The sequence below is a fragment of the Pituophis catenifer genome, unplaced genomic scaffold (assembly GCF_029215685.1).
Source record: "Pituophis catenifer annectens isolate HBS135680 unplaced genomic scaffold, rPitCat1.0.hap2 SCAF_4, whole genome shotgun sequence".
Taxonomy (NCBI): domain Eukaryota; kingdom Metazoa; phylum Chordata; class Lepidosauria; order Squamata; family Colubridae; genus Pituophis; species Pituophis catenifer.
In genome coordinates this window covers 3,039,573-3,065,774 of record NW_027256884.1, presented here as the reverse complement: position 1 = coordinate 3,065,774, position 26,202 = coordinate 3,039,573, and the positions used below count along the sequence as shown (strand labels likewise).

Below are 26,202 nucleotides of genomic sequence, written 5' to 3'. Positions count from 1 at the left end.
TCCATGTGTAGAGTCGTCTCTTGTGTGGTTGGAAAAGAGTGTTTGCTATAACCATCGTATTCCCTTGACAGAATTCTATCAGCCTGTGCCCTGCTTCATTTTGTACTCCGAGGCCAAACTTGCCTGTTATTCCAGTTATCTTTTGGCTTCCTACTTTAGCATTCCAATCCCCCATGACGATAAGGACATCGTTTTTCGATGTTAATTCTATAAGGTGCTGTAGGGCTTCATAGAACCGGTTGATTTCATCCTCTTCAGCACCAGTCGTTGGGCCACAGACGTGGACTACGGTGGTATTGAATGGCTTGCCTTGGATTCGAACGGAGATCATTCTGTCATTTTGGGGATTGTATCCCAGTATTGCTTTTCCTACTCTTTTATTGACTATGAAGGCTACTTCTTTGTAGCAGCCCCTCAAATACGGGAAGCCTGATATCATGTCCCCCTTAGTCCTTCTTTTCTCTAGACTGGCCATACCCAAATCTTGTAACTGCCCTTCATATATTTTAGTCATTTTAATCCTCTTAGTTACTGGAAGGCTGTTATCATGTCACCTCTTATTCTTCTCTTCATTAGGCCAGACACATCTAGTTCCTGTTGTGGTCCGCCAGCAGCCTGCAGAGCTGGAAGTGGAATCGGGCAGCGATGAGGCTTAGGAAGAACAGGGGCCAGTCCTGGAGGCTGGGGAAGGCGTCGGAGGCAGAGATGGGGCCAGGGCCATCGGGGAGTGATGCACGGACTTTGGAGCCTTCAGAGGCTGACAGTAGAGAGGCAGAGGAACAGGAGGAGCCTGTTCCTAGCGCACGCATGAGAAGAGCTGCCAGAAGGCAAGAGCAGCTAAAGCAGAGAGGACGACTCAGGAGTAAGGCCAAGAGATGATTGGCCCCTCCCATAAGGCTTAAAAGACCAGCAACGGCTCTTGGGCTCTTTGCCAGAAAACAACCGTTGAAAGATTTGCTTCTTGCTTAGCTGTAGTTATTTCTGTTCCTGAACTGTTGCCAAGAAAAGCCTTTGGCAGTTTGCCTAATTATCCCAAGGTCAGAGATAAACTAAAGACTGGTGTTTTGAGGACTTTGCTTTCATTTAATTTAGTATACACTGAGAATGAGTTAATTCTCAGCTGTTTTAATAAAATCTGTTTGTTTTTTTTGGAACTGTTTGGCATTTAATATTCACTACGTGGGCCTGGGTCACAACAGTTCCTAGTTCCATACTTACCACCTGTATACCTGGGAGAAGAACAAGATTACCCCACCCATCCTATTCTACAAAGGTACTGGCTCTCAGGAATGGGATCTTGTGAAGATTTGCGTAAAAATCCCACCGTGGCTGGCTCTTTCGGTTCCTCCTGAGCTTCGGGGTCTCCCGCTTACCTGTCGGCTTGATCCCCCAAGGACCCAATGAATATGGCGAAAGCGTTGACTTTGGGGTCAATCGTCAAGGCCCGTGCAAATCTTTCGGGCGGGATGCCGTACCGCTCCAGGTTGGCGTCGCTTAAGACGATGACGAAATATTCGTCGGCGTCGTCTTTGGCGATCTCCCGAACGGCGTGCTCGGTTCCTTCCAGGGTGTGGTCTCCACTCATGCAGAACTGAGCGTGGGCGTGCATAACCTGGCGAGACGTAAATGAGATGATAAGAAATCCTGCGTTATATAAACGAGGGGCATAGAATCAAGATCACGTGAAGTTTCACTACCGTGTGATAAAACTGTAGTAAGGCCACAGCTGGAATACGGCAACTGAGTTTGGTCCCCGTACTGCAAAAAGGATTGTTGAGACTTTGGGAAAAAGTGCAGAGAAGAGCAACTAAGATGATTAAAGGCCTGGAGACTAAGACATACGAAGAACGGCTGCAGGATTTGGGTTAGGGTAGTCTAGAGAAAAGAAGAATTAGGGGTGACATGATAGCTGTATTAAAATACTGGAGGGGCTGCCACAAAGAAGAGGGGGTCAAATTATTCTCCAAAGCACCGGAGGGCAGGACAAGGAACAATGGCTGGAAACTCATCAAGGAGAGAAGCAACCTGGAATGAAGGAGAAACTTCCTAACAGCGATGACAATTAACCAGTGGAACAGCTTGCCACCAGAAATTGTGGACGCACCAAGACAAATTCCTTGTGGGTCCAATCACACTTGGCCAATAAAGAATTCTGTTCTGTTCTGTTCTGTTCTGTTCTGTTCTGTTCTATTCTATTCTATTCTATTCTATTCTATTCTATTCTATTCTATTCTATTCTATTCTATTCTATTCTATTCTATTCTATTCTATTCTATTCTATTCTACGTGCCAAGGAATACCCTGTGTGATCTGACGCCCTTCAAACCCAAGCCCGTGATTGATGTTCAAGGCAGGTAGTCCTCAACTTACAACCGTTCATTTAGTGACCGTCTGAAGTTACATCGGCTGTGAAAAAAATGGACTTACGACTATTTTGCATGCTTACCGTTGCAGCATCCCTCGGGTCGTGTAATTCAAAATTCAGCCGACTGACTCGCATTTATGACGGTTGCCGTATCCCGGGGTCACGTGATCCCCTTTTGCGACCTTCCAAGCAAAGCCAACGCGGGAAGCCGGATCGACTCAACATCCGGGTGTTACTAACTGTAACCACTGCATGGATTCGCTTAACAACTGTGGCAACAGAAGGTCGTAAAGTGGAGCAATACTCACTTAACCCATTTGTCACTTAGCAACGTAAATTTTGGGCTCAGTTGCGGTCGTAAGACGAGGACTACCCGTCCCCAGCAGAGATAAAATTGTCCCCTCTTTAGCAATCGTTACCCGAACAGCGTGACGATCTGCTCAGGGTATTAAGGCGTTAATATCTATTTATGAAGTGAAGGCGCTTAATCCAAGTATTAAGGTGACATTATCTGCTCAAGGCTGCTCTTGAGGGAATTAGGTCAAGGTAAGGAGCGGAGAAGGAAAGCAGGACACCGACAGCCTGATGGGGACGGGGCTATTTTGGTCTCCGTGGAAAAAAAAAGAAAAACCGGTCAGTTAATCGACTTCGCAGGTAAGAACAACACAATCTTATCCCCAAGGGGCTTTTCATGAAAAAGGCAACGGGACTTTTTTCCTCTCCTTTGAAAACGTTTCGCTTCTCATCCAAGAAGCTTCTTCAGTACTACCTCAGCTCCTTGGATGGGAAGCAAAGGAAAAATCAAGAGTTGTCTTTTGAAAAAACAGAACAGAACGGAACGGAACAGAACAGAACGGAATAGAATAGAATAAGAAATAATGGAACGGAACAATATAATAGAATTAGAAATAATGGAATGGAATGGAATGGAATGGAATAGAATAGAATAGAATAGAATAGAATAGAATAGAATAGAATAGAATAGAATAGAATAGAATAGAATAGAATAGAATAGAATAGAATAGAATAAACGAGTTGGAAGGGACCTTGGAGGTCTTCTAGTCCAACTCCCTGCTTAGGCAGGAAACCCTACACCACTTCAGACAAATAGTTATCCAACATCTTCTTAAAAACTTCCAGTGTTGGAGCATTCACAACTTCTGGAGGCAAGTTGCTCCACTGATTAATCATTCTAACTGTCAGGAAATTTCTCCTTAGTTCTTAAGTTGCTTCTCTGCTTGATTAGTTTCCATCCATAGTTTCTTGTCCTGCCCTCAGGGGCTTTGGAGAATAGCTTGACTCCCTCTTCTTTGGGGCAGCCTCTGAGATATTGGAAGACTGCTATCATGTCTCCTGTAGTCCTTCTTTTCATCAAACTAGACATACCCAGTTCCTGCAACCGTTCTTCTCTCTCCTGGAATAGGAACAATTGGAAATCTGTTGCGCCAAACTTAAAAAAAGCATTTCGCGAAATTAAAAACGTTACCTTTAGAATCTCTAGCCGTTGCTGATTGTTCTTTGGCACTTTGTCGTTGGGTACCAGGGCAATGTTGAATCCGTCTCCCGAGTGGCCGAGGATGTTGTACTGCATTGGAAAAAAGATTTGAGCTAAAAGATACAGAAGCGACATCTTCAAGCCAAGAAATCCGTCCTCATAATGAAAGGATCCAAGGTTACACTTTTACAGCCTAGTTTTCCCTCTCTACCTCACCGCCACCGTTGATTCTTCTGATGGAAAATTTCGTTGCTAACATGACAAATCACATACAGGTAAATCCTCGACTTACAACCGTTCCATTTAGTGACCAAGGTTACGACGGCACTGGGAAAAAAAGGTGACTTAAGACCATTTTTCACCCTTACGACCGTAGCTTCATTCCCCCCCCCTCCCCGGGTAACGTGATCAAAATTCAGAGGCTTATGACGGTTGCAGAGTCTCTGGGTGTGCGTGTGTGTGCGTGACGCGATCCCCCTTTTGCGACCGTCTGAACAAGCGAAGTCAGCGGGGAAGCCAGATTCACTTAACGACCGGGTTGCTTATTTAACGACTGCGGTGATTCGCTTCACAAATGTGGCAAGAAAAGTCGTAAAGTGAGACAAAACCCGGTGAACCACGGTCTCGCTTAGCAACAGAAATTTTGGGCTCGATTGCATCGTAAGTCAAGGACTATCTGCATTCAGATTTAAAACCTAAAACACTAGTCTGCTCGTCAAAGATCTAATCCATTTTGAGGCTTTGTGAGATCCGTCTTGTTGTGCCTGAGTTGTGAGAGCAACGTATGCACTCACGACTGGGGTCGAATCTGGGTTCCCTCTTGAGAGTCACCTTAAATTTCTGCTCGTAATTCTCAAAGGCTTCCATCACCATGCAAACGGCTTCCATGGATCGCTCCAGCCGTCGGTCGACACCGTTGAAGCGGTACATGCTGCCAGAGACATCCACCACCAGGGAGAGGCGCTTGCATTTCTGCTGTGGACTTCCGAGCTTTAGAGGAATAGAGGAAATAGATGACAAATTTAAAAAAAAAAAAATGACATGTCCACCAGTGCCAAGGTCCACAGGTCCAGAAGCAGGGGTGAAATGCTCCCGGTTCAGACCGGATCACCCGATCCGGTAGCAATGGAGGTGGGAGAACCGGTAGCAAAAATCCCTGCCCCTCCCCACATGCCCAGCTGAGCTGCACGATCATCAGAGGCTTTTTTTTCCTTTTAAAAGCCTCTGACGATCCAAGCTGAGTTGCCTGATCGGCAGAGGCTTTTCAATAAGGCAAATAAGCTTGGATCGTCAGAGGCATTTAAAAGAAAAAAAAGCCTCTGATGATCAGGCATTTATGCCTCTGACGATCCAAGCTGAGTTGCCTGATCGTCAAGCTGAGTTTGACGACCCAAGCTGACGATCCAAGACGATGCCTGACGATCCAAGATGAGTTGCCTGATCGTCAGAGGCATTTAAAAGAAAAAAAGCCTCTGACGATCAGGCAACTCAGCTGGGATCGTCAGAGCCTTTTGAAAGCATTTTCTGTAGAAAAAATGCTTTTAAAAGTAAAAAAAAAAAAAATGGCCACGCCCACCCAGTCACATTACCCCCCCAAGCCATGCTCACAGAACCAGTCGTAACAAATTTTAGATTTCACCACTGTTCAGAAGCAAAATCTATGGACCTATCTGATTGGAGCGGTGTTTCTCCACTTAGGACGTGCGGACTTCAAGTCCCAGAATTCCCCAGCCAAGACCCAAATGTCTAGAAGCAACAGCTATGGAACCATCTGATATAGCTGTGATGGCGAAACCGTGGCACGCGTGCCAGAGGTGGCACGCAGCGCCCTTTCTGGGGGCACGCGAGTCGTCGCCCTAGTTCAGCTGCGCCATGCATGTGTGCGCGCCTCCAACCAGCCAGCTCATCTTCAGGTCTCTGCCATGCATGCACAGGAGGCAGGGCACTACCAGGGGGGGGCATGCATGCATGCGCAGGAGACAGGATGCATGCACAGGTGCATGGGGAGCTGCATGTGCATGGGACGTGCGGGGGGTTCATGCACATGCATGGGGGACGGGGTGCAAGGAAGGGGCCATGCACGGGACCACACGTGCATGCGCATGCCCGGGGCCCTTGCACGCCTTGCATTTTGGGGGATTGGACACACGCGTGTGCATTCGTACACGCACACATGTGGTTTGGACACTTGGTTTGGAAAAGGTTAGCCATCACTGTGATATAGAATGATGTTTCCCAATTTATGACGTGTGGACTTCAACTCCCAGAATTCCCCATCCAGAGTGGGCTGAAGTTGAAGTCCACATGTCTTAAAAGTAGCCAACGCTGCATTAAAAACCCCAAACCCATCACATACATCGCCAACCCTGATTAGACGGGCACCAAACCTCAGATGCACACCAGCAGGGACAGAAATGCAATCCATGTTGTGTGACCCGTGTCGCTAAGAAACCATGAAAACAAACTATGATAGACGTCGTGATTTATGCCATGACTTCTGCCAACCTAGCAGTTCGAAATGCAAGTAGAAAAATAGGGGCCACCTTTGGTGGGAAGGGAACAGCGTTCCGTGCGCCTTTGGCGTTGAGTCATGCTGGCCACATGACCACGGAGACGTCTTCGGACAGCGCTGGCTCTTCGGCTTTGAAACGGAGATGAGCACCGCCCCCTAGAGTCGGGAATGACTAGCACATATGTGTGAGGGGAATCTTTACCTTCACCTATGTCAGTTTATCATCTCGGCCTACTGGAGCTTAGCTGGGGAAATTTCCAGAAGCTATTCATGATTGTGGCTGGAGAGGCCATCAGCATTTGCAACAAAAGCGTGGGCCCAGGGGAGGCTTGAGAAGAGGTGAATTTTCCCTGTGTGATGTGACTTTCTTCAGTGAAATGACACACAAAACCTAGAAAAATAATTGGCCGACAAGCTCGTTTATAACATTTAACTTACTTGTGGGTCAAGTTCTCCGCGTCGCTTGTAGATGGATTTTTCTCCGGTCAGACTATCGATGATCTTGGCATCGTCCAGTTCTCCAACTGCTTGATGTCTTAACCACTGCCTTTCCTTCCCTTTGGCCTACGGAGGAATAAAATACCATAACCACCTTTAAGCCTACATTCTATTTGTTTTAATGGTGTATTTTCACTGAACGGGTGCAAGGAATTTCTCTTCCAACCAGCCTTGGCACGAGTTCTCGAAACTAAAGCGTGAATGGACAGGTCTGTCCATCAAAGGAAGAGCAATATTTGTCTACGTTGATAAAACACAGTCTATTTCAGTCTCCAGATCTTGCCTGGGAAGCGGACCGTGAAATGCTAGAATTTAATCAAAGACTTGTTTTTGACAACCGGTGTTAATTCCAGCACGCTGACGAACGGGGTTTGCCGAATCAATAAATCCCATTTGAACAAACAAGAACCTGAGCTAAGCAAATTCACTAGGAGTGACGTGTATGGAACGGGAGCATGGAACAATCCATGTAACGTGCATAGATTCTGAGCCGTCAAAACCCCGGTGATTTGCGGCTGAAAGACAGACGAAGGGAAGCAAATAATTATTAGGAGGTAAAGGCATTTCAGGTTCACCCAAAGTACACTGAATTGCCCTCCGTTATGATCATGGAGAAAAAGAAATGGGATTTACTATTCAGTCTTTCAAACTCTGTGTTTGTATGTGTGTGTATCTATATATCTCATTATATATATATATATCTAAATCTCTGTCTGTCTGTCTCATGTATCTATCATCCCTATCTATCATCTATCTATCTATCTATCTATCTATCTATCTATCTATCTATCTATCTATATCTATCATCTATATCTATCAATCTATCAATGTATCAATCTATCTATCTATTATCTATATCTGTCTGTCTATCTACCCTGTTTCCCCAAAAATAAGACATCCCCTGATAATAAACCCAATCGGGCTTTTGAGCACATGCGCTAAAATAAGCCTCCCCTCCGAAAATAAGCCCTCCCTGAAAATATTTAAACACAGAGCTGGAAATCAGGTAAGACGGCAAGAGGAGTCCCATCTTGCTCCATGAGCCCCAAAATAGTAAGACCTCCCTGAAAATAAGCCCACGCGCTTATTTTGGGGTTCAAAAAAATATAAGACAGGGTCTTACTTTTGGGGAAACAAGGTATATATCTTGTTCTATCTATCTATCTATCTATCTATCTATCTATCTATCTATCTATCTATCTATCTATCTATCATCTATCCATTCTCTATCTATCATCGATCTAATTATAATCGATCTATCTATCTATCATCTCTCTCTCTCTCTCTCTCTAATCTTTCTATCATCTCTCTCTCTCTCTTCTCTCTTTCTTCCTCAATCATCTACCCATTCTATCTCTCTCTCTCTATCCATCCACCCCACCTCTCTATCCATATTACATTTTGCCATCTATCAAATCAGCTCTGCAATTAAATAGTAAACTTTTGGAATTACATTTGCAGCAAGCATTGGTGTTGAAAACCAAAACTAAAGGAATATCCCCTGACAAGTACACTTTTTTCCAGATGCTACTAAGGTGATGGATGAAGTTCTCTTCACAAGGAACCCAAAACCCCAGTGAGCTTCTGCTTCAGGGATATCTACAAAAGGTTTTGCACATTAAAAAGGATGCAGTCCCCATTTTGAGTTTTTTTAACCCTCTCCCATGGACCTCCCCTTCTATTTACTTGTGGGACTATGTTGGTTAGTCACTAAGTCATGTCCGACTCTTCCTGATCCCCATGGACTACAGCAGTTCAGGCCCTCCTGTGCTTTACTAACTCCTGGAGTTTGCACAAATTCACATTCACTATGTTGATGACACCATCTAACTACCTCATCCTTTGCTATCATCTTCTCCTTAGGCTTTCCATCTGTCTCAACTTCAGGTTCTTCTCCAAGGAGACCTCTCTTCTCGTTTGGTGGCCAGTGGAGGACAGGATTCCCTGTCCTCCATTGTCTCCTGGAGTTTGCCCATTGCGTTGATGACCCTATCTAACCATCTCATCCTCTGCCATCCCGTTCTCCTTTGGCCTTCCATCTTTGTCAACTTCAGGGTCTTCTCCAAGGAGACCTCTCTTCTTGTTTGGTGGCCAGTGGAGGACAGGATTCTCTGTCCTCCATTGTCTCCTGGAGTTTGCCCATTGCATTGATGACCATATCTAACCATCTCATCCTCTGCCGTCCCCTTCTCCTTTGGCCTTCCATCTTTCTCAACTTCAGGTTCTTCTTCAAGGAGTCCCCTCTTCTCGTTTGGTGGCCAGTGGAGGACAGGATTCCCTGTCCTCCATTGTCTCCTGGAGTTTGCCCATTGCGTTGATGACCCTATTTAACCATCTCATCCTCTGCCGTCCCCTTCTCCTTTGGCCTTCCATCTTTCTCAACTTCAGGGTCTTCTCCAAGGAGTCCTCTCTTCTCGTTTGGTGGCCAGTGGAGGACAGGATTCCCTGTCCTCCATTGTCTCCTGGAGTTTGCCCATTGCGTTGATGACCCTATCTAACCATCTCATCCTCTGCCATCCCCTTCTCCTTTGGCCTTCCATCTTTCTCAACTTCAGGGTCTTCTCCAAGGAGTCCTCTCTTCTCGTTTGGTGGCCAGGATTCCTGTCCTCCATTGTCTCCTAGACTTTGCCCATTGTGTTGAGGACATTATCTAGAGCCTCAGCTCTGACCCTCACGACAGGGATGGAACAACACACCCACACCCATCCACAAACACACACACACACACACACAGAGATCACAATGAGTGCATCAGAAAGCCAGCAGGACATGCCTTCCACGTTTCGTTCTTCTCTTTGGTTTTCTTTGAAGACCTAAGTTGAAACCTGGGAACTTCTGCAAGACGCAGCAACACAGCAGATACAACACGGTCTCAGCCACGGTTGGATAGGAAAGAGGTAGGGATCCCGAACTCTCCTTCCCCCAGGCCAGACATCAAATAAACAATGGTTTAGGTCAAAAGCTAGCCTCTTCATTGTCTTTGCGTTATGGACAGCAGGGAATGGTCTTGTCGCACACTTCCTAGGAAGACAATGCAAGCCCAGGAAGCCACTTTCCCCTTGAACTCTAAACAGCCCTTTGTTAGTCGGGAGGAAGGACGGATGTACGTCCTTTGCTGATAATGCTGCGAAGGTTTGTGATGGACTCACAACGGACGAGCTCCGGATGTAGCAGGCTCGGCCTGGCAACAGTCAAGTTTAATGAAGTGTCCAGTTTAAGGGCTGTCTAGTTTAAGGGAGAGGAGGGCTAAGACAGTAGTCTTCCAATATTTGAGGGGCTGCCTCCAAGAAGAGGGGAGGGGGTCCACTGTGCAGGTGAGAGGAAGGAGTTTGAATATTAAGGACTCCCGAGTGTTTTGCTCGGAGAGTAAAACAGAGCAGGTAACAAGTTCCTGGAATTGAGAAGAGAAGTCAGAGAAGAGAATATTGATCCTTATCGTGGGTGGAGGACTGGAGGCAAAAAACAGATTGCCTCCAGTTGCTGGAATTGGGTATGTCTAGTTTAATGAAGAGAAGGACTAGGGGAGACATGATAGCAGTCTTCCAATATCTCAGGGGCTGCCCCAAAGAAGAGGGAGTCAAGCTACCTGAGGGCAGGACAAGAAGCAATGGAGGGAAACTAATCAAGGAGAGAAGAAACTTAGAACTAAGGAGAAATTTCCTGACAGTGAGAACAATTAATCGGTGGAACAACTTGCCTCCAGAAGTTGTAAATGCTCAACACTGGAAGTTTTAAAGAAGATGTTAGATAACCATTTGTCTGAAGTGGTGTAGGGTTTCCTGCCTAAGCAGGGGGTTGGACTGGAAGACCTCCAAGGTCCCTTCCAACTCAGTTACACTTACAACCATAATTGAGGACCCAAAATATATGTTTGTAAGTGTTAAGTGATTTTTGTCTCATTCTACGACTTTTCTTGTCTCCTCCTCCTCCCTTCTAGCACTGATGATGTTCCCTAGTTGGGTAATAAAACGTCTGCAAGAAAAAAAAAGCAAGCTCAGAGAGCATCAAGGACTGCCACCATCATCTCTTCCTCCTCCTCTCTCAAAATCCAACTCCCTTTTCGCACTGATGATGCAACCTAGTTTGGGTAATGAAATACCTATCAGCAAACATTCAATCTCAGAGAGCGCCAAGGACCGCACAATCCTCCTCCTCCTCCCTTCTAGCACTGATGATGTTCCCTAGTTGGGTAACCAAGCACAAAGACCACCAAGGACCCCTAAGCTACAAATATTTTCTTGATTAGCAGACAATTTACTCGGAGTCTGGTGTTCAGCCTGTAATCCTCACAACAGCTTTAAAACCAATATTAATGAGATTCGTTTATCTATTTGTCAGCTGTTCTCCACCGCATTGTTATCGTGAGATAGTGGATATAACAAACCCCATTTAGTTAGGCGACTATCGCTGGAAAATTTCAAGTGGAACCTCCCCCAAGGAGATTGTCGATTAAGCACTCCGACGGATCTCGGCAGCATTCTGGTTTTAGTGAAAAAAATTCTCTTGCTGAGAACACGAAGATTTATTTATTTATTGGTTCGATTTATATGCCGCCCTTCTCCAGAGACTCAGGGAGGCTTACACAGAAGAGCAACAAAGAGGATTGATTGATTGATTGATTGATTGATTTGATTTCATTTATATGCCACCCTTCTCCGGAGACTCAGGGTGGCTTACAATGCGTTAAGCAATAGCCTTCATACTTTTGTATATACCTGCTTAGTAGGGCTTTCAGCCCCCCTTAAGCGGTGTTCTTTTTTTTATACAAAGTCAGTTTATTGCCCCCACAATCCGGGTCCTCGTTTTACCTACCTCGGAAGGATGGAAAGCTGAGTCAACCTTGAGCCTGGTGAGATTTGAACTCGCAGTAATTGCAGGCAGCTGGTGCTACTTAACAGCGCTTTAGTCCGCTGCTCCACCAAGGCTCTTGGTAAAATTATTTCTTAAAGCACAGTTAAGGCAGGTTGCCTAAGCAAAGGCTGGAGGACAGGAGAAGAAGAAGAAAAAAAAAACCCAGGGATCTGTTATCAAAATTATTACCTGTAAATTGTCCAGAATAATCCGGAGGGACTGCACCTGTCTCCGAACAGCTCCAGAAAATCTTTCGTAGGTCGACGCATCGTATTCGCTCATCTGGATCTCTTTTAATCTGAGGCAAAACAATATGGAAGTGAGTGAAAACTGGTTCTTTTATATCAGTGTTTCTCAACCTTGGTAGTTTGAAGATGGGTGGACTTCAACTCCCAGAATCCCCCAGCCAGCAGACAAGGTCATAAAAAGGGGATCACATGACCCTGGGACACTGACTGCAACCATCATAAATATGAAGCAGTTGCCAAGCGTTTGGATCAGGGGTGAAATGCTCCCGGTTCGGACCGGATCGCCCGATCCGGTAGTGATGGAGGCGGGTGGTTCGGAGAACCAGTAGCAAAAATCCCTGCCCCCCCCCATGCCCAGCTGAGCCGCGTGATCATCAGAGACTTTTTAAAAATTTTTAAAAACCTTCGGCCGAAGAGGTTGTAGAAAAAATGTTTTTAAAAGAAAAAAAAGCCTCTGCTGATCAGGCAACTCAGCTGGGATCGTCAGAGGCTTTTAAAAGCATTTTTTTTACAACCTCTTTGGCCGAAGAGGTTGTAGAAAAAAATGCTTTTAAAAGTTAAAAAAAAAAAAAAAAGTTGGCCACGCCCACCCAGTCACATTACCCCCCCTCCCACCAAGCCACGCCCACAGAACCTGTAGTAACAAATTTTACATTTCACCACTGGTCTGGATATAAATCACGTCACCGTGGGGATGGTGCAATGGTCGTAAGTGTGGAAAACGGTCATAATACAATCCCTTTTTTCAGTGCTGTTGTAACTTTGAACGGTCACTAAGGGAACTGTTGTAAGTCGAGGACTGCTTGCAATGCATGGGTCTCTAAAGGGGGAGGTGGTGCTGGGACCAGAGAAGGTCCAGAGAAGGTGAAGCTTATCCAGGGTCTAATGTCACCCATTAGATTGCCGACGCAGTTCGCCGATGACAACATCCTCCCGCCGATTTTACTACCGGTTCTTGCGAACTGGTCCGAACCGGGGGCAACCCATCACTGGTGGAAGGAGAGAAGCAACCTAGAACTAAGGAGAAATTTCCTGACAGTGAGAACAATTAACCAGTGGAACAACTTGCCTCCAGAAGTTGTAAATGCTCCAACACTGGAAGTTTTTAAGATGTTAGATAACCATTTGTCTGAAGTGGTGTAGGGGTTCCTGCCTAAGCAGGGGGCTGGACTAGAAGACCTCCAAGGTCCCTTCCAACTCTGTTAATCTATTCTATTCTATTCTGTTCTGTTCTGTTCTGTTCTGTTCTGTTCTGTTCTGTTCTGTTCTGTTCTGCTCTGCTCTACTCTACTCTAGTCTATTCTATTCAAAAGTAGGTAAATAGACCAAAAAAGTAAGTAAATAAACAGGAGAATTGAGAAGCTGAAAATGGAACCATTCTTCATCTGTTTTAGTCTCCAAGATCAGTGGTTTCCTCCTTGTTATTCTTTGCAGAAATCAGGGTCCTAGGGGGGAGGAATACCCCCCCCCCCCAATAGCAACCTGTCCTGGGCCTCTGTCCTCACAACTGGAACTCATTCTTTCTCCGCTATCACAGTAATCGAATTAGGGAGCCCTCCCAGTAAGGGCCAGAAGGTGGGCCTCACTGGTGTCCCCTTACAGGGAGCTTCAGGAGGCCAGGCGCGCTGATTCCGCTGCTTGTTGTGACTCACAGCCTTTGCCCTTAATGTCTTGCACATGGCCGCATTCCGCTGCGCGCATCGATCAGGTTGCGTTAAGAACGCAACCGAGTCTGTACTGGAAGAAGGACTTTTTGCCTACTATTGATGACTGGATATTGAAAGTAACTAATTTAGCTGAAATGGCTAAAATTTCAGCATATCTGAAGGATCACACACAAGAAAGGTACATACAGGACTGGAGAAGATGGATAGATTATATACAAAATAAGTATCAGACCAAAAAATATCAAATAGCTTATGAATGATTTCTTTTATTTGTATAAGCGTTATATAAGTGACATTAGAAGTATTATGTTTAAGAAATAGGATTTTATATATGGGGGGTTAAGAATTTTTTTTATAGGGATGTTAGTTTAATGATTGGTTATGCAATTTAGATTATTGTTAAAGATCAATAGAAATACCTTGTGTTCTGCTCTGGGAAGTCGGGGAGGGGGAGGGGGGTTGGGGGGGTTGTGGGGAAAATATGTTTGTTTTTAAAACTTTTTCAATAAAAAAAAAAAAAAAAAGAACGCAACCGAGTCTGACCTCCGAAGGGAAGGGAGCCAGTTTGGTCCAGTGGTTAAGGCACCGGGATAGAAAGCAGGAGACCGGGAGATCGAGTCCCACCTTAGCTATGAAACCAGTGGAGGTGGGTTGGGGGGGAATCTTGGGCCGGTCGCTGACTCCCAGCCCAACCCACAGCCTCAGAGGGTGGGTGGTTGTTCTGGGGAAAAGAGGAAGAGGAAGGTATGTTGGGGGAATAAAGGTGGGAGACAGACAGATGATAGATAGATGGACAGACAGACAGACCGTCAGACTGACTGACAGGTAGAGACATATGATGGATAGATACGTAGTTATTGGCCTTGAGTTATTTGTAAAAACAATAAAGGTGCCATATAGATAGATGAAAGATGACAGATAGATTAGATAGATAGATAGATAGATAGATAGATAGATAGAGAGATAGATAGATAGATAGATGATAGAGAGATAAAGAGATGGAAGATACCGTGTTTCCCCAAAAATAAGACCCTGTCTTATATTTTTTTGAACCCCGAAATAAGCGCTTGGCCTTATTTTCGGGGAGGTCTTATTATTTTGGGGCACATGGAGCAAGATGGGGCTCCTCTTCCCGTCTTACCTGATTTCCAGCTCTGTGTTTAAATAGTTTCAGGGAGGGCTTATTTTCGGAGGGGAGGCTTATTTTAGCGCATGCGCTCAAAAGCCCAATTGGGGTTATTATCAGGGGATGTCTTATTTTAGGGGAAACAGAATAGATAGATAGATGAGAGATGAAGATAAATAGATAGATGAGAGAGAGAGAGAGAGAGAGAGAGAGAGAGAGAAGAGATGGAAGATAGGTGAGAGATGACAGATGGAGATAAATAGATAGATGATAGATAATAGATAGATAGATAAATAGATGGTAGATAGATAGATAGATAGATAGATAGATAGATAGATAGATAGATATAGATATAGATAGATGGTAGATAGAGAGAGAGAAGAGATGACAGATGAGAGATGACAGATGCATATAGATAGATGATAGATAGATAGATCGATCGATAGATAGATAGATAGATATAGATAGATGACAGATAGATAGATAGATAGATAGATAGATAGATAGATAGATAGATAGATATAGATAGACAGACAGACAGACAGGTGGTAGAGAGAGAAGAGATGGAAGATAGATAAAAGATGACAGATGGAGATAGATGATGGATAGATAGCTAGATAGATAAATAGATGATAGATAGAGATAGATAGATAGATAGATCGATAGAAGAGAGATGGAAGATAGATGACAGATGAGAGATAGATAGACAGACAGACAGACAAATGGATAGACAGATATAAATAAGGGAGGGAGGGAACAAAGGAAGGAAGGAAGGAAGCCCCTGGAGCATGTGATAGCATCCACACTAAACGAAGGGGAGGCAAGCACATGTTAAATACAGAATCACGGAGGCTCACCTCTGCTTAAAGGCCTTTTCGCCCATCTCTCTGGCGGCTTTCTTCACCTCTTCAGGTACGGCGTCTTTCTCAGCTTGAGATATCTGGTAGACCTGGTGACCGGCGTCCAGTCTATAGGGACCCCCTTTGCCCCCCAAGCCTGCGGTGTCTCTCCCACCTGGAAAAGAATTCCAAAGAACATTTTTGACCAGGAATGGATAGCCGCTTGATGATTTCATTTGCATGCTATGCAAGGGCTGCAAATTCTGAACGAACACTAGGTGGCAGCAAAAAGGCTGAGATTTTTCTGCATGGCTTGGTTGCCATCTGGTGGCCATCTGGATTAAGGTCTGGGAACCTTAATGCTTTCATAACAAGGAAACTAACGGAGAATTGATTTTCAAGAGACTTTGCTATATTGAATTGTTATAGGTAGTCCTCGACTTACAACAATTCATTTAGTGACGAGTCGAAGTCACAGCGGCCCTGAAAAAAAATGACATGGCCATTTTTCACAGGACCAGTGCAGCATCCCCCCCCCCGGTCACGTGATTAAAATTCAGATGATTGGCAACTGACTCTTATTTATGACGGTCTCGTGATCCCCTTCTGTGACCTTCTGACAGGCAAAGTCAACGGGGAAACCAGATTCACTTAACAACTCTGGAAAGAAAGATTGTAGAAAGGGGCAAAACCCACTTAACAAATGTCTCCCTTAGCAACAGAAATTTTGGGCTCCATTGTGGCCGTTAAGTGGAGGACTACCTGTACCAACAGAAGACAATATTTTGTAGCTCAGGGTTGAAATGAGGGGTCCTTGGTGCCCTCTGAGCTTTCTTGCAGACGTTTCATTACCCAGGTAGGTAACATTATCAGTGAAGCACTGATGATATTTCCCAGTTGGGTAAACCCCACTCCCTTCTAGCACTGATGAAGTTACCTAGTTTGGTAATGAAACGTCTGCAAGGAAGCCACCAGAGCGCACCAAGGACCCCCATACCCAATTGTCTTTTACACACAAAAAACTAAGGTGAAACTACGTGCACAGGAGTGAAAGATGATTTGGTACCTGTCCCACCAGCCCAGGTGTTTCCTCCGACATGAGGGGTGTTGTCTGGGTCGATCTTCCCATGTTTAGGGGAGCTGACGTCCAAACCACTGTCTCTCTGGATGGTTATCTGTTGAAGGAGTACAACACGTGAAGAACACGAGAATTGAGAAGGGGAATCCATCTTGCCACATTTAGAATGGAATGGAACAGAATAGAATAGAATAGAATAGAATAGAATAGAATAGAATAGAATAGAATAGAATAGAGAATTCTTTATTGGCCAAGATTGGACACACAAGGAATTTGTCTTTGGTGCATATGCTCTCAGTATACATAAAAGAAAAAATACATTCGTCAAGAATCATAAGGTACAACATTTAAGGATAGTCATAGGGTACAAATGATACAAGCAACAAGGTTACAGTCATACAGTCATAAGTGGGAGGAGATCGGTGGTGGGAACGATGAGAAGATTAATAGTAGTGCAGACTTTGTAAATCAATCAAGGAGGGAATTGTTTGTTTAGCAGAGCGATGGCGTTTGGGAAAAAACTGTCCTTGTGTCTAGTTGTTCTGGTGTGCAGTGCTCTATAGTGTCGTTTTGAGGGTAGGAATTGAAACAGTTGATGTCCAGGATGCGAGGGGTCTGTAGATATTTTCACAGCCCTCTTTTTGACTCGTGCAGTATACAGGTCCTCCATGGAAGGCAGGTGGGTAGCCATTGTTTTTTCTGCAGTTCTAATTCTCCTCTGAAGTCTGAGTCTGTCTTGTTGGGTTGCAGAGCCAAACCAGACAGATATAGAGGTGCAGATGACAGACTCAATCATTCCTCTGAAGAAGGAATTATTATTTATGAGACAGATGTGGAACAATCTTGACAGAGTATCTATCTATCTATCTATCTGTCTGTCTGTCTGTCTGTCTGTCTGTCTGTCTGTCTGTCTATCTATCTATCTATCTAAACCTCACAGGGTTGTTGTTGATGTGGAAGAAGAAAAGAAGATGGCGGAAAAAAGCCCAGCTTTCCATCGAATCTGCCCTTTGAACTGGTTTGTTTGTTTGTTTGTTTCTGTTCTCTTTTTCAACTTCTTGGTTTATTATTTTGAACTATTCAATTTTATTTGCAGGTAGTCCTCGACTTATGGCCACAATGGAGCCCAAAATACATGTTGCTAAGTTTCTAAGGTACTACCTTTTTACCAGCAGATGGCGCTAATGTTTCTCGATTACCGAAATCAAAGGATGGAACAGACCAACTATGAAATATGAGAGGCGACCAGAAAATTTGGGTGTTTTTTTTTCTCACAACCTAGGAGTCTCTAATAAAGTCAGTATGATTATGACTCACAATCATAACTGAGAGTGAAACTTCCATTGCTAACCAAGGCAGTTGTTAAGTGAGTTTTCCCCTCAGTTTACAAACTTCCTTGCTCTGGTTGTTAAGCGAATCGCTGCAACTGTAAAGTTAGTAGCATGGTCGTTAAGTGAATCTGGCATCTCCGTGGACTTTGCTTGTCCGAAGGTCGCAAAAGGCGGATCACGTGACCCCGGGACTCTTGCGACCGTCATAAATATGAGCCATTTGTCAAGCGGCTGGGGATGCTGCAACCGTCGTAAGTCTGAAAAAAACCCGTCACAAATAACTTCTTTCAGTGTCCTTGTATCTTCAAATGAAGGAATGGTCGTAAGTCAAGGACCAGCTGTACAGGGAGTCCTCGACTTACAACAGTTCATTTAGTGACCATTCAAAGTTATGACGGCGCTGAAAACAGTGATTTACGACCGTTTCTCAGAGTTACGACCTTTGCCACGATCACGTGATTTATTATTCAGATGCTTGACAACCGACTCTCCTTTTCTTCTCTTCTTTTCCTCTTCCTCCTTCCTCCTCCTTCTTTCTCCTTTCCCTCTCCTCTCCTTTTCTTCTCCTCTTCCTCCTTCCTCTTCTTCTTCTTCTTCCTCTCCTCCTCTCTTCCTCCTCCGCCTTCTTTTCCCTCTCCTCCTTCTCTCCTTCTTGTCCTTTTCTTCTCCTTTTCCTCCTTCCTGTCTTCTCCCTCTCCTCCTCTTCCTCCCTCTCCTCCTTTTCTCTTTTCTCTTTTCTCCTCCTTCTCCTCTTCTTCTTTCCTCCTCTTTCTCCTCCTCACTCTCGGTTGCAGTGTCCTGGGGTTCCGTGATCCCCTTCCGACGAGCAAAGTCCATGGGGGAAAACCAGATTCGCTTAACAACCGTGTTACTAATTTTAAAGAACTGCAGTGATTCAGTTAGCGAACGGGGCATGAAAAATCGTAAAACGGGACGAAATACCCACTTAACGAATGTCTCACTTAGCAACTTATAATTTTGAGTTTGATAGCGGTCACAAGGCAAGGACTTTCTGCAACAGTTTAGAGCGAAAAATAGAGCGAAGCGTAATTTGGAGTGAAAAAGAAGCAGTCGTAAAGTCCAGGATTACCTGTATTCGCAATCCTCCCTCTCACCTGAACAGGCCTGCCATCTTCTTGGCCAATCATGGTCCTCCATTCCAGCAGGGATTTTTCCAGGCTTTCTAGACTGGTTTCCCACAGCCTGACGTTCCCCCCCATGTCCACCGTCGCCACTCCATTTTTCCCCAGGGAAGCCAACAATGCATCCGTGTCGGAAATCGTCGCTAGCCAGGATGTGTACGGAGAGAGATTCGTGGATCTGAAAACCAAAAGAAATTTACTATCAAAAACAATATCCCGAAAGTGCTTTTCCTTTTTGTTTCAAGAGGCAACTGGACTTTCTGTTTTTTTTTTTTCTTTGAAGACGTTTCGCTTCTCATCCGAGAAGCTTCCTTCAGTTCTGGCTGAATGGTGAGGAATGGAAGGATTTATACTCCTTGCAGTCATCTGGTCATTAGTGCTCTCTCTGAGAGTTGTTGAGGCCACTTGGAGGTCTATCTATGTCCTCAGGGTCACCTGAGTGATGCAAATGGATGTGAAGCCTTCTTGGAACTGCTGAAAGGACCATGTTGTGGACAGAAGATGAGTAGTGTGGTGTCCCTCCCCCTCTGTTGAGGGAGGGCTGTTCAATTTTGACTTAGATGGCCTCTTTGACCCCTCTTTCAAACCGACGATCCTCTCTGTCCAAAATGTGGTCTTCAAATGAATGGCCTGTGTCTTTCAAATGACCAGCTGTCTGCAAGGAGTATAAATCCTCCACCCTTCAGTCAGAACTGAGGAAGCTTCTCGGATGAGAAGCAAAATGTCTTCAAGGAAAAACCAAAGAAGTCCAGTTATCTCTTGAAAGAAAAGCACTTTTGGGACAACCATGGCCTGGAGGACTGAGAATCTCCACAGATATTCCTTTGAAAATGTTTTGCTTCTCATCCAAGCAGCTTCTTCCATTCTGAAGAAGAGGAACTGAAGATGCTTCTTGGATGAGAAGTGAAATGTCTTCAAGGAAAAAAACCAAGAAAGTCCAGTTGCCAATCTCCATAGATATCAAAAACAATATATTTTTCTGTAGATCCTGCCACAGCTACCGTGGATACGAGTGGTTTTATATAAGGAAGTACAATTACCTGGGAATAGGTATGTATTTAAGCTTCTTCGTTGTAAGATCGGTAATTTCCAAGTACCCAGACGTTTGGGGAGGTGTAACATCTGCAAACAGAAAGGTGTGAAACAGAAAGATTTTTATAATCCGAATTAATTACCCCCGAGAAATCACATCTCTATCAGGGGTGAAATCCAGCAGGTTCTGGAGAACCGGTAGAGGAAATTTAGAGCAATTCGGAGAACTGGCAAATACCACCTCTGGCTGGTCCCAGAGTCAGGTGGGAATGGGGATTTTGCAATATCCTTCCCCCAGGAGTGGGATGGGAATGGGGATTTTGCAGTATCCTTCCCCTGCCACGCCCACCAAGCCACGCCCACAGAACTGGTAGTAAAAAAAATTTGGATTTCACCACTGATCTCTATCATGTAATAAATTTCATCAGGTGAGGTCCTGGAAATTATAGGCATAACTCAAATTATTCCTGCAGTAAGCTATATAAGGTAAGGAAATAAGGCAGGTATTTATTCAGTTGAATGCTGACATATATAAACACATAGTCCTTGACTTACAAGGTCCAGTTAGTGACCGTTCAAAGATACCACGGCACTGAAAAAAGTTGACTTATGACCGGTGTTCACACTTACGACCGTTGTGCTATTCCCATGGTCACATGAGCAAAATTCAGAATGCTTGGCAACTGGCATGTACTTATGACGGTTGTCGTGTCCTGGGGTTATATGTTCCCATTTTGTGACCTTCTCACAAGCAAAGTCAATGGGGCAAGCCGGATTCACTTAACAACCCTGTTACTGAATTAACAACGGTTAACAACCGTGGCAAGAAAGGTCATAAAATGAGGCAAAATTCACTTAACAACTGTCCCACTTAGCAACATAAATTTTGGTCCCAATTTGAGCTGAAAGCTCAAATTATTTCCGCAGTAAGATATTTAAGGTAAGGAAATAAGGCAGGGGTTTATTTAATAATAATGTGGAGAAGGAGAGCACTGTAGAGTCCTTCGTGCTGGTTTTCTTACAGACGTTTTATGACCCAACTAGGTAACATCATCAGTGCTAGGAGGGAGTGAGGTTTGCAAAGAGAAGGAGGAGGAGGGAGGAGGAGAATGTGGGGTCCTGGGTGTTCTCTGAGCTTGTTTTTTTGAGACGTTTTATGACCCAACTAGGTAACATCATCAGTGCTAGAGAGAGTGGTGTTTGCAAAGAGAAGAAGGAGGAGAAAAAGAAGAGGACTGTGGGGCGCACTCCTTACTACCGGTACAACTGATGATGTTAGCTAGTTGGGTCATGAAACATCTGCAAGTAAACAAGCAAGCCAAGGACCCCCCAGTCTTCCTCCTCCTCCTCCTCCCCCCTACTTTCTCCTTCTCTGCAAATCCCCCACCCTTCTAACACTGATGATGTTAACCAGTTGGGTCAGGAGACGTCTGCCAGAAAACAAGCAAGCTCAGAGAGCAACCAAGGACCCCCTCCTATTTAATGAGCATTTTTAACAGCTGTAGAGAGACACGTTGAGATAACTTGAGTTCAAGGATCTGTTTTCCAGCTTCAGTTCAGCCCAGCTCTTTTACAGCACAGGAGATTATAAAAAGCACATTGTGTTTCAACGGCTCTGAACATCGGATTTCTCCCTGCGCTACCACGGAGGCCTCTAATCCTTAATTACTCTGCAAATGGAAACTGCAATAGGCAAATGTCTCGTCTTTTAAGCATCTGGGTTAACAGACCCGCGTTTGAAATACTAAAGCGTGATAGCATTTAGATAAAGAAAGATTTGTGAACACAGAATACGGCGTCAACAAAGCCGGGTAAAAAATTTGCTGCTGTCTATAACCTGTTAACTCTTTTTTAAAAAAAAGTTCATATGTGTAACGTGTAAGGTCACCAAAGGGGATTGAGTCACCCCGGGGGACGCTGCGACGGCCATAAATATGAGTCAGTTGCCAAGCATCTGAATTTTGATCATGTGACTGCGGGGTTGCCGCAACGGTCGTAAGTGTGAAAAACGGTCACGAGTCTCTTTTTCCGGTGCCGTTGTTAACTTTGAACGGTCGTAAGTCCAGGACTACCTGTATATGGGGTGGAAAAAGCTTGAGGAAGTTGTCACGTTATTATTACCGTTTGGATGAATAGAATAGAATAGAATAGAATAGAATAGAATAGAATAGAATAGAATAGAATAGAATAGAAAGATATTGAATGGAATGGAATGGGATGGGATGGGATGGGATGGGATGGGATGGAATGGAATGGAATGGAATAGAATAGAATAGAATAGAATAGAATAGAATAGAATAGAATAGAATAGAATAGAACAGAACAGAACAGAACAGAACAGTTGGAAGGGACCTTGGAGGTCTTCTAGTCCAACCCCCTGCTCAGGCAGGAAACCCTACACCCCTTCAGACAAATGGTTATCCAACATCTTCTTAAAAGCTTCCAGTGTTGGAGCATTCACAACTTCTTGTGGCAAGTTGTTCCACTGGTGAATTGTTCTCACTGTCAGGAAATTTCTCCTTAGTTCTAAGTTGCTTCTCTCCTTTGTTAGTTTCCACCCATTGCTTCCTGCCCTGCCCTCAGGAGCTCATGAGAGGTGAGGAAGGCAGGATATATATAGATAAAAAGAAGAAGAAGTTGTGTTACCTTTAGGGTAGAGTTCCTTCAGAGGCACGTCTCCAGGGGCTAAGAGTCTCACCACTTGGTTAGCGGCGGTCAGGGTGACACAATTGGTGTGTTTCGCCGTGCCCCCTTTGCTACTTCTCCCGTAATACAGTGGGTCAGCAGGTGAAAATTGTCGGCTGCTCAGCGGGGAGCCTCTCTTGCAGCTGAAGACTTCGTTGGGCGACTGTGGTACACAACGTGAACATTGGGGGTTAAATGACAGCCGTCCCATTAAAAGACAATGAAATCTTAATTAAAAAAAAAAAAAACACTTCGGACTCTAGAAAGACAGAGGGAGGGGAGGGAGGGAGGGAGGGAAGTGAAGACAGAAGGAAGGAAGGAAGGGAGTTGGTTGGGAAGGAATGAAAGGAAGCAAGAGAAGGAAGGAAGGAAGGAATGGAGGGAGGGAGGGGGGAGGGAGAGAAGTGAAGACAGAAGGAAGGAAGGAATGGAGGGAGGGAAGACAGAAGGAAGGAAGGAAGGGAGTAGGTAGGGAAGGAAGGAAGGAAAGAAAGAGGAATGATTGAGAGAGGGAATGAATGAATGGAGGGAGGGAGGGGGGGAGAGAAAATGGATGGAAGGAAGGAAGGTAGGGAAGGAAGGAAAGAAAGAGGAATGAATGAGAGAGGGAATGAATGAATGAATGAAGGGAGGGAGGGAGGGGGGAGAAAAGACGGAAGGAAGGAAGGAAGGAAGGAAGGAAGGAAGGAAGGAAGGAAGGGAGTAGTTATGGAAGGAAGGAAGGAAAGAAAGAGGAATAAATGAGAGAGGAAATGAATGAATGGAGGGAGGGAGAGGGGATGGAAGACGGAAGGAAGGAAGGAAGGAAGGAATGGAGGGAGGGAGGGGGGAGGGAGAGAAGTGAAGACAGAAGGAAGGAAGGAAGGAATGGAGGGAGGGAGGGGGAGGGAGGGAAGACAGAAGGAAGGAAGGGAGTAGGTAGGGAAGGAAGGAAGGAAAGAAAGAGGAATGAATGAGAGAGGAAATGAAAGAATGGAGGGAGGGAGGGGGGAGAGAAGATGGATGGAAGGAAGGAAGGAAGGTAGGGAAGGAAGGAAAGAAAGAGGAATGAATTAGAGAGGGAATGAATGAATGAAGGGAGGGAGGGAGGGGGGAGGGAAGATGGACAGAAGGAAGGAAGGAAGGAAGGAAGGAAGGGAGTAGGTCTGGAAGGAAGGAAGGAAAGAAAGAGGAATAAATGAGAGAGGAAATGAATGAATGAATGGAGGGAGGGAGAGGGGAGGGAAGACGGAAGGAAGGAAGGAAGGAAGGAAGGAAGGAAGGAAGGCCATTTTAAAACGGATCAAATGTTAATAGCTGTTACTGTTGTGAGCCGCCCTGAGTCCGGCTGGAGATAGGGCGGCATATAAATCTCATTAATAAATAAATAATACATAAATAAATAATTTAATTCCCTGCAATTCACAAACAAATTTCTCCAGGATTTTTAATTGAAATAGATTGCAGGATGCAGTACAACTTCTCCAGATGTCGTAATCTGTCTAAAGGATGCATCCCAGGGCAGGCACCGTGTGGATCTTCAAAATGTCCCCCGTTTTGGGGTAAAGCTCGGTGAGCCCACAATCAAGGATTCCGAACTTTCAAAAATGCGAATCAAGGGGTGGGGGGGGAATCCTACCATGAGATCTGGGAATCCGACCACCACCGTTGCATAATCTTCCTGGCCGGAGAACATTCGGTTGGGGGCGCTGATTTTCTGCTCAACAGCTCGGCTTAAGTTCTCGGAAGAGAGTGGATCTCGAGAAATCGCCTGAGGCACGTAGGTGTCCACCCCTGGGCACAAGAGCAAAGCAAAGCAAATCAACACAACACAACACAACACAACACAACAAGAGCCCTTAGACGTACAGACCGCTTCACAGTGCTTTCCAGCCCTCTCTAAGCAACTTACAGAGCCATCCTCTTGACCCCAACAATCTGGGTCCTCGTTTGACCGATCTCGAAAGGAAGGACTGAGTCAATTTTGAGCCGGTGAGGATCGAACTGCTGACACTGGGCAGAGTCTGCCTACAATATTGCATTCTACCCACCTTGCACTATGGAAGGAAGGGAGGGAGGGAGGGAGGAAAGAAGGAAAATAGCAATAGCACTTAAACTTACGTATCGAACTGCTGGCTGTGGGCAGAGTTAGCCTGCAATTCTGCATTCTAACCGCTATGCCATCAAGAAAGGAAGGAAGGAAGGGAAGGGAAGGGAAGGGAAGGGAAGGGAAGGGAAGGAAAGAAGGAAAATAGCACTAGCACTTAGACTTATGTATTGAACTGCTGGCTGTGGGCAGAGTTAGCCTGCAATACTGCATTCTCACCACTATGCCACCATGCAAGGAAGGAAGGAAGGAAGGAAGGAAGGAAGGAAGGAAGGAAGGAAGGAAGGAAGGGAAGGGAAGGAAAATAGCACTAGTAGTTAGACTTCTATACCGCTTCACAGTGCTTTTACAGCCCTCTCGAAGTGGGCTTTACAGAGTCAGCCTCTTGCCCCCAACAATCTGGGTCCTCATTTTACCAACCTCAGAAGGCCAAGTCAACCTTGAGCCTGGTGAGATTCGATCTGCCAAAATTGCAGGCAGTCGGCAGTCAGCAGAAGTAGCCTGCAGTACTGCATTCTAACCACTGCGCCACGGCGGCGCTCAACATACAGGTGGTCCTCATCTTACGACCACCACTGAGCCCAAAACCTATGTTGCTAGTTGGAAAATTGGTTAAGTGAGTCTTGCCCCATTTTCCGAACTCTCTCGCCACATTTGTTGAGTGAATCGTTGCTGTCATTAAGTCGGTTAAACGAATTTGGCTCCCCCCCCGATTTTTGGCTTTGCTTGTCAGAAGGTCGCCAAAGAGGATTGTGTGACCCCGGGATGCCACGATCATCCTAAATGAGAATCAATTGTCGAGCGTCCGAATTTAATCTCGTGATTGTGGAGATGCTGTTAACGGTCACATGTGTGAAAAAGGGTCATAAGTCAGAATAAGTCCGTTGTTAAGTCAGTAACGTTGTTCTTCAGTGAATATAAATAAATATGAGTCAGTTGCCAAGTGTCTGAATTTTGATCATATGACCATGGGGATGTCGCATTGGTCATAAGTGTGAAATATGGTCGCAAGTCACTTCTTTCAGGGCCGGTGTAACTTCGAACGGTCACTAAATGAACGGTTGTAAGTCAAGAACTACCCGTATGTCTTTATCGAAGGCATAAATGGAAGCAAACGGTGGGCTGATGGGTTATTTATGGTTCAGGAACAAACCAGTATGGAAGGAGTTATTTTGACATCTCCGGGAACAGATTTTGAGAGTGGAGATTAGCTTCGGCTCTTTCATTTTTTAAATTGGCCCTCCTGT

At 45.0% G+C, this 26,202-nt stretch overlaps 1 protein-coding gene across 1 annotated transcript in view; it reads right to left on the bottom strand.

Moving 5' to 3' along the window:
* VWA8 (von Willebrand factor A domain containing 8) overlaps positions 1-26,202 on the bottom strand; it is a 107,485-nt gene that overhangs the window by 3,413 nt on the left and 77,870 nt on the right. Inside the window, 11 exon segments of the mRNA XM_070944244.1 lie at positions 1,374-1,612; positions 3,852-3,950; positions 4,692-4,850; positions 6,811-6,936; positions 11,911-12,019; positions 15,620-15,776; positions 16,668-16,776; positions 19,126-19,330; positions 20,193-20,274; positions 22,831-23,032; positions 24,488-24,642. Of these exon segments, the coding sequence (XP_070800345.1) occupies positions 1,374-1,612; positions 3,852-3,950; positions 4,692-4,850; positions 6,811-6,936; positions 11,911-12,019; positions 15,620-15,776; positions 16,668-16,776; positions 19,126-19,330; positions 20,193-20,274; positions 22,831-23,032; positions 24,488-24,642 (1,642 nt within the window).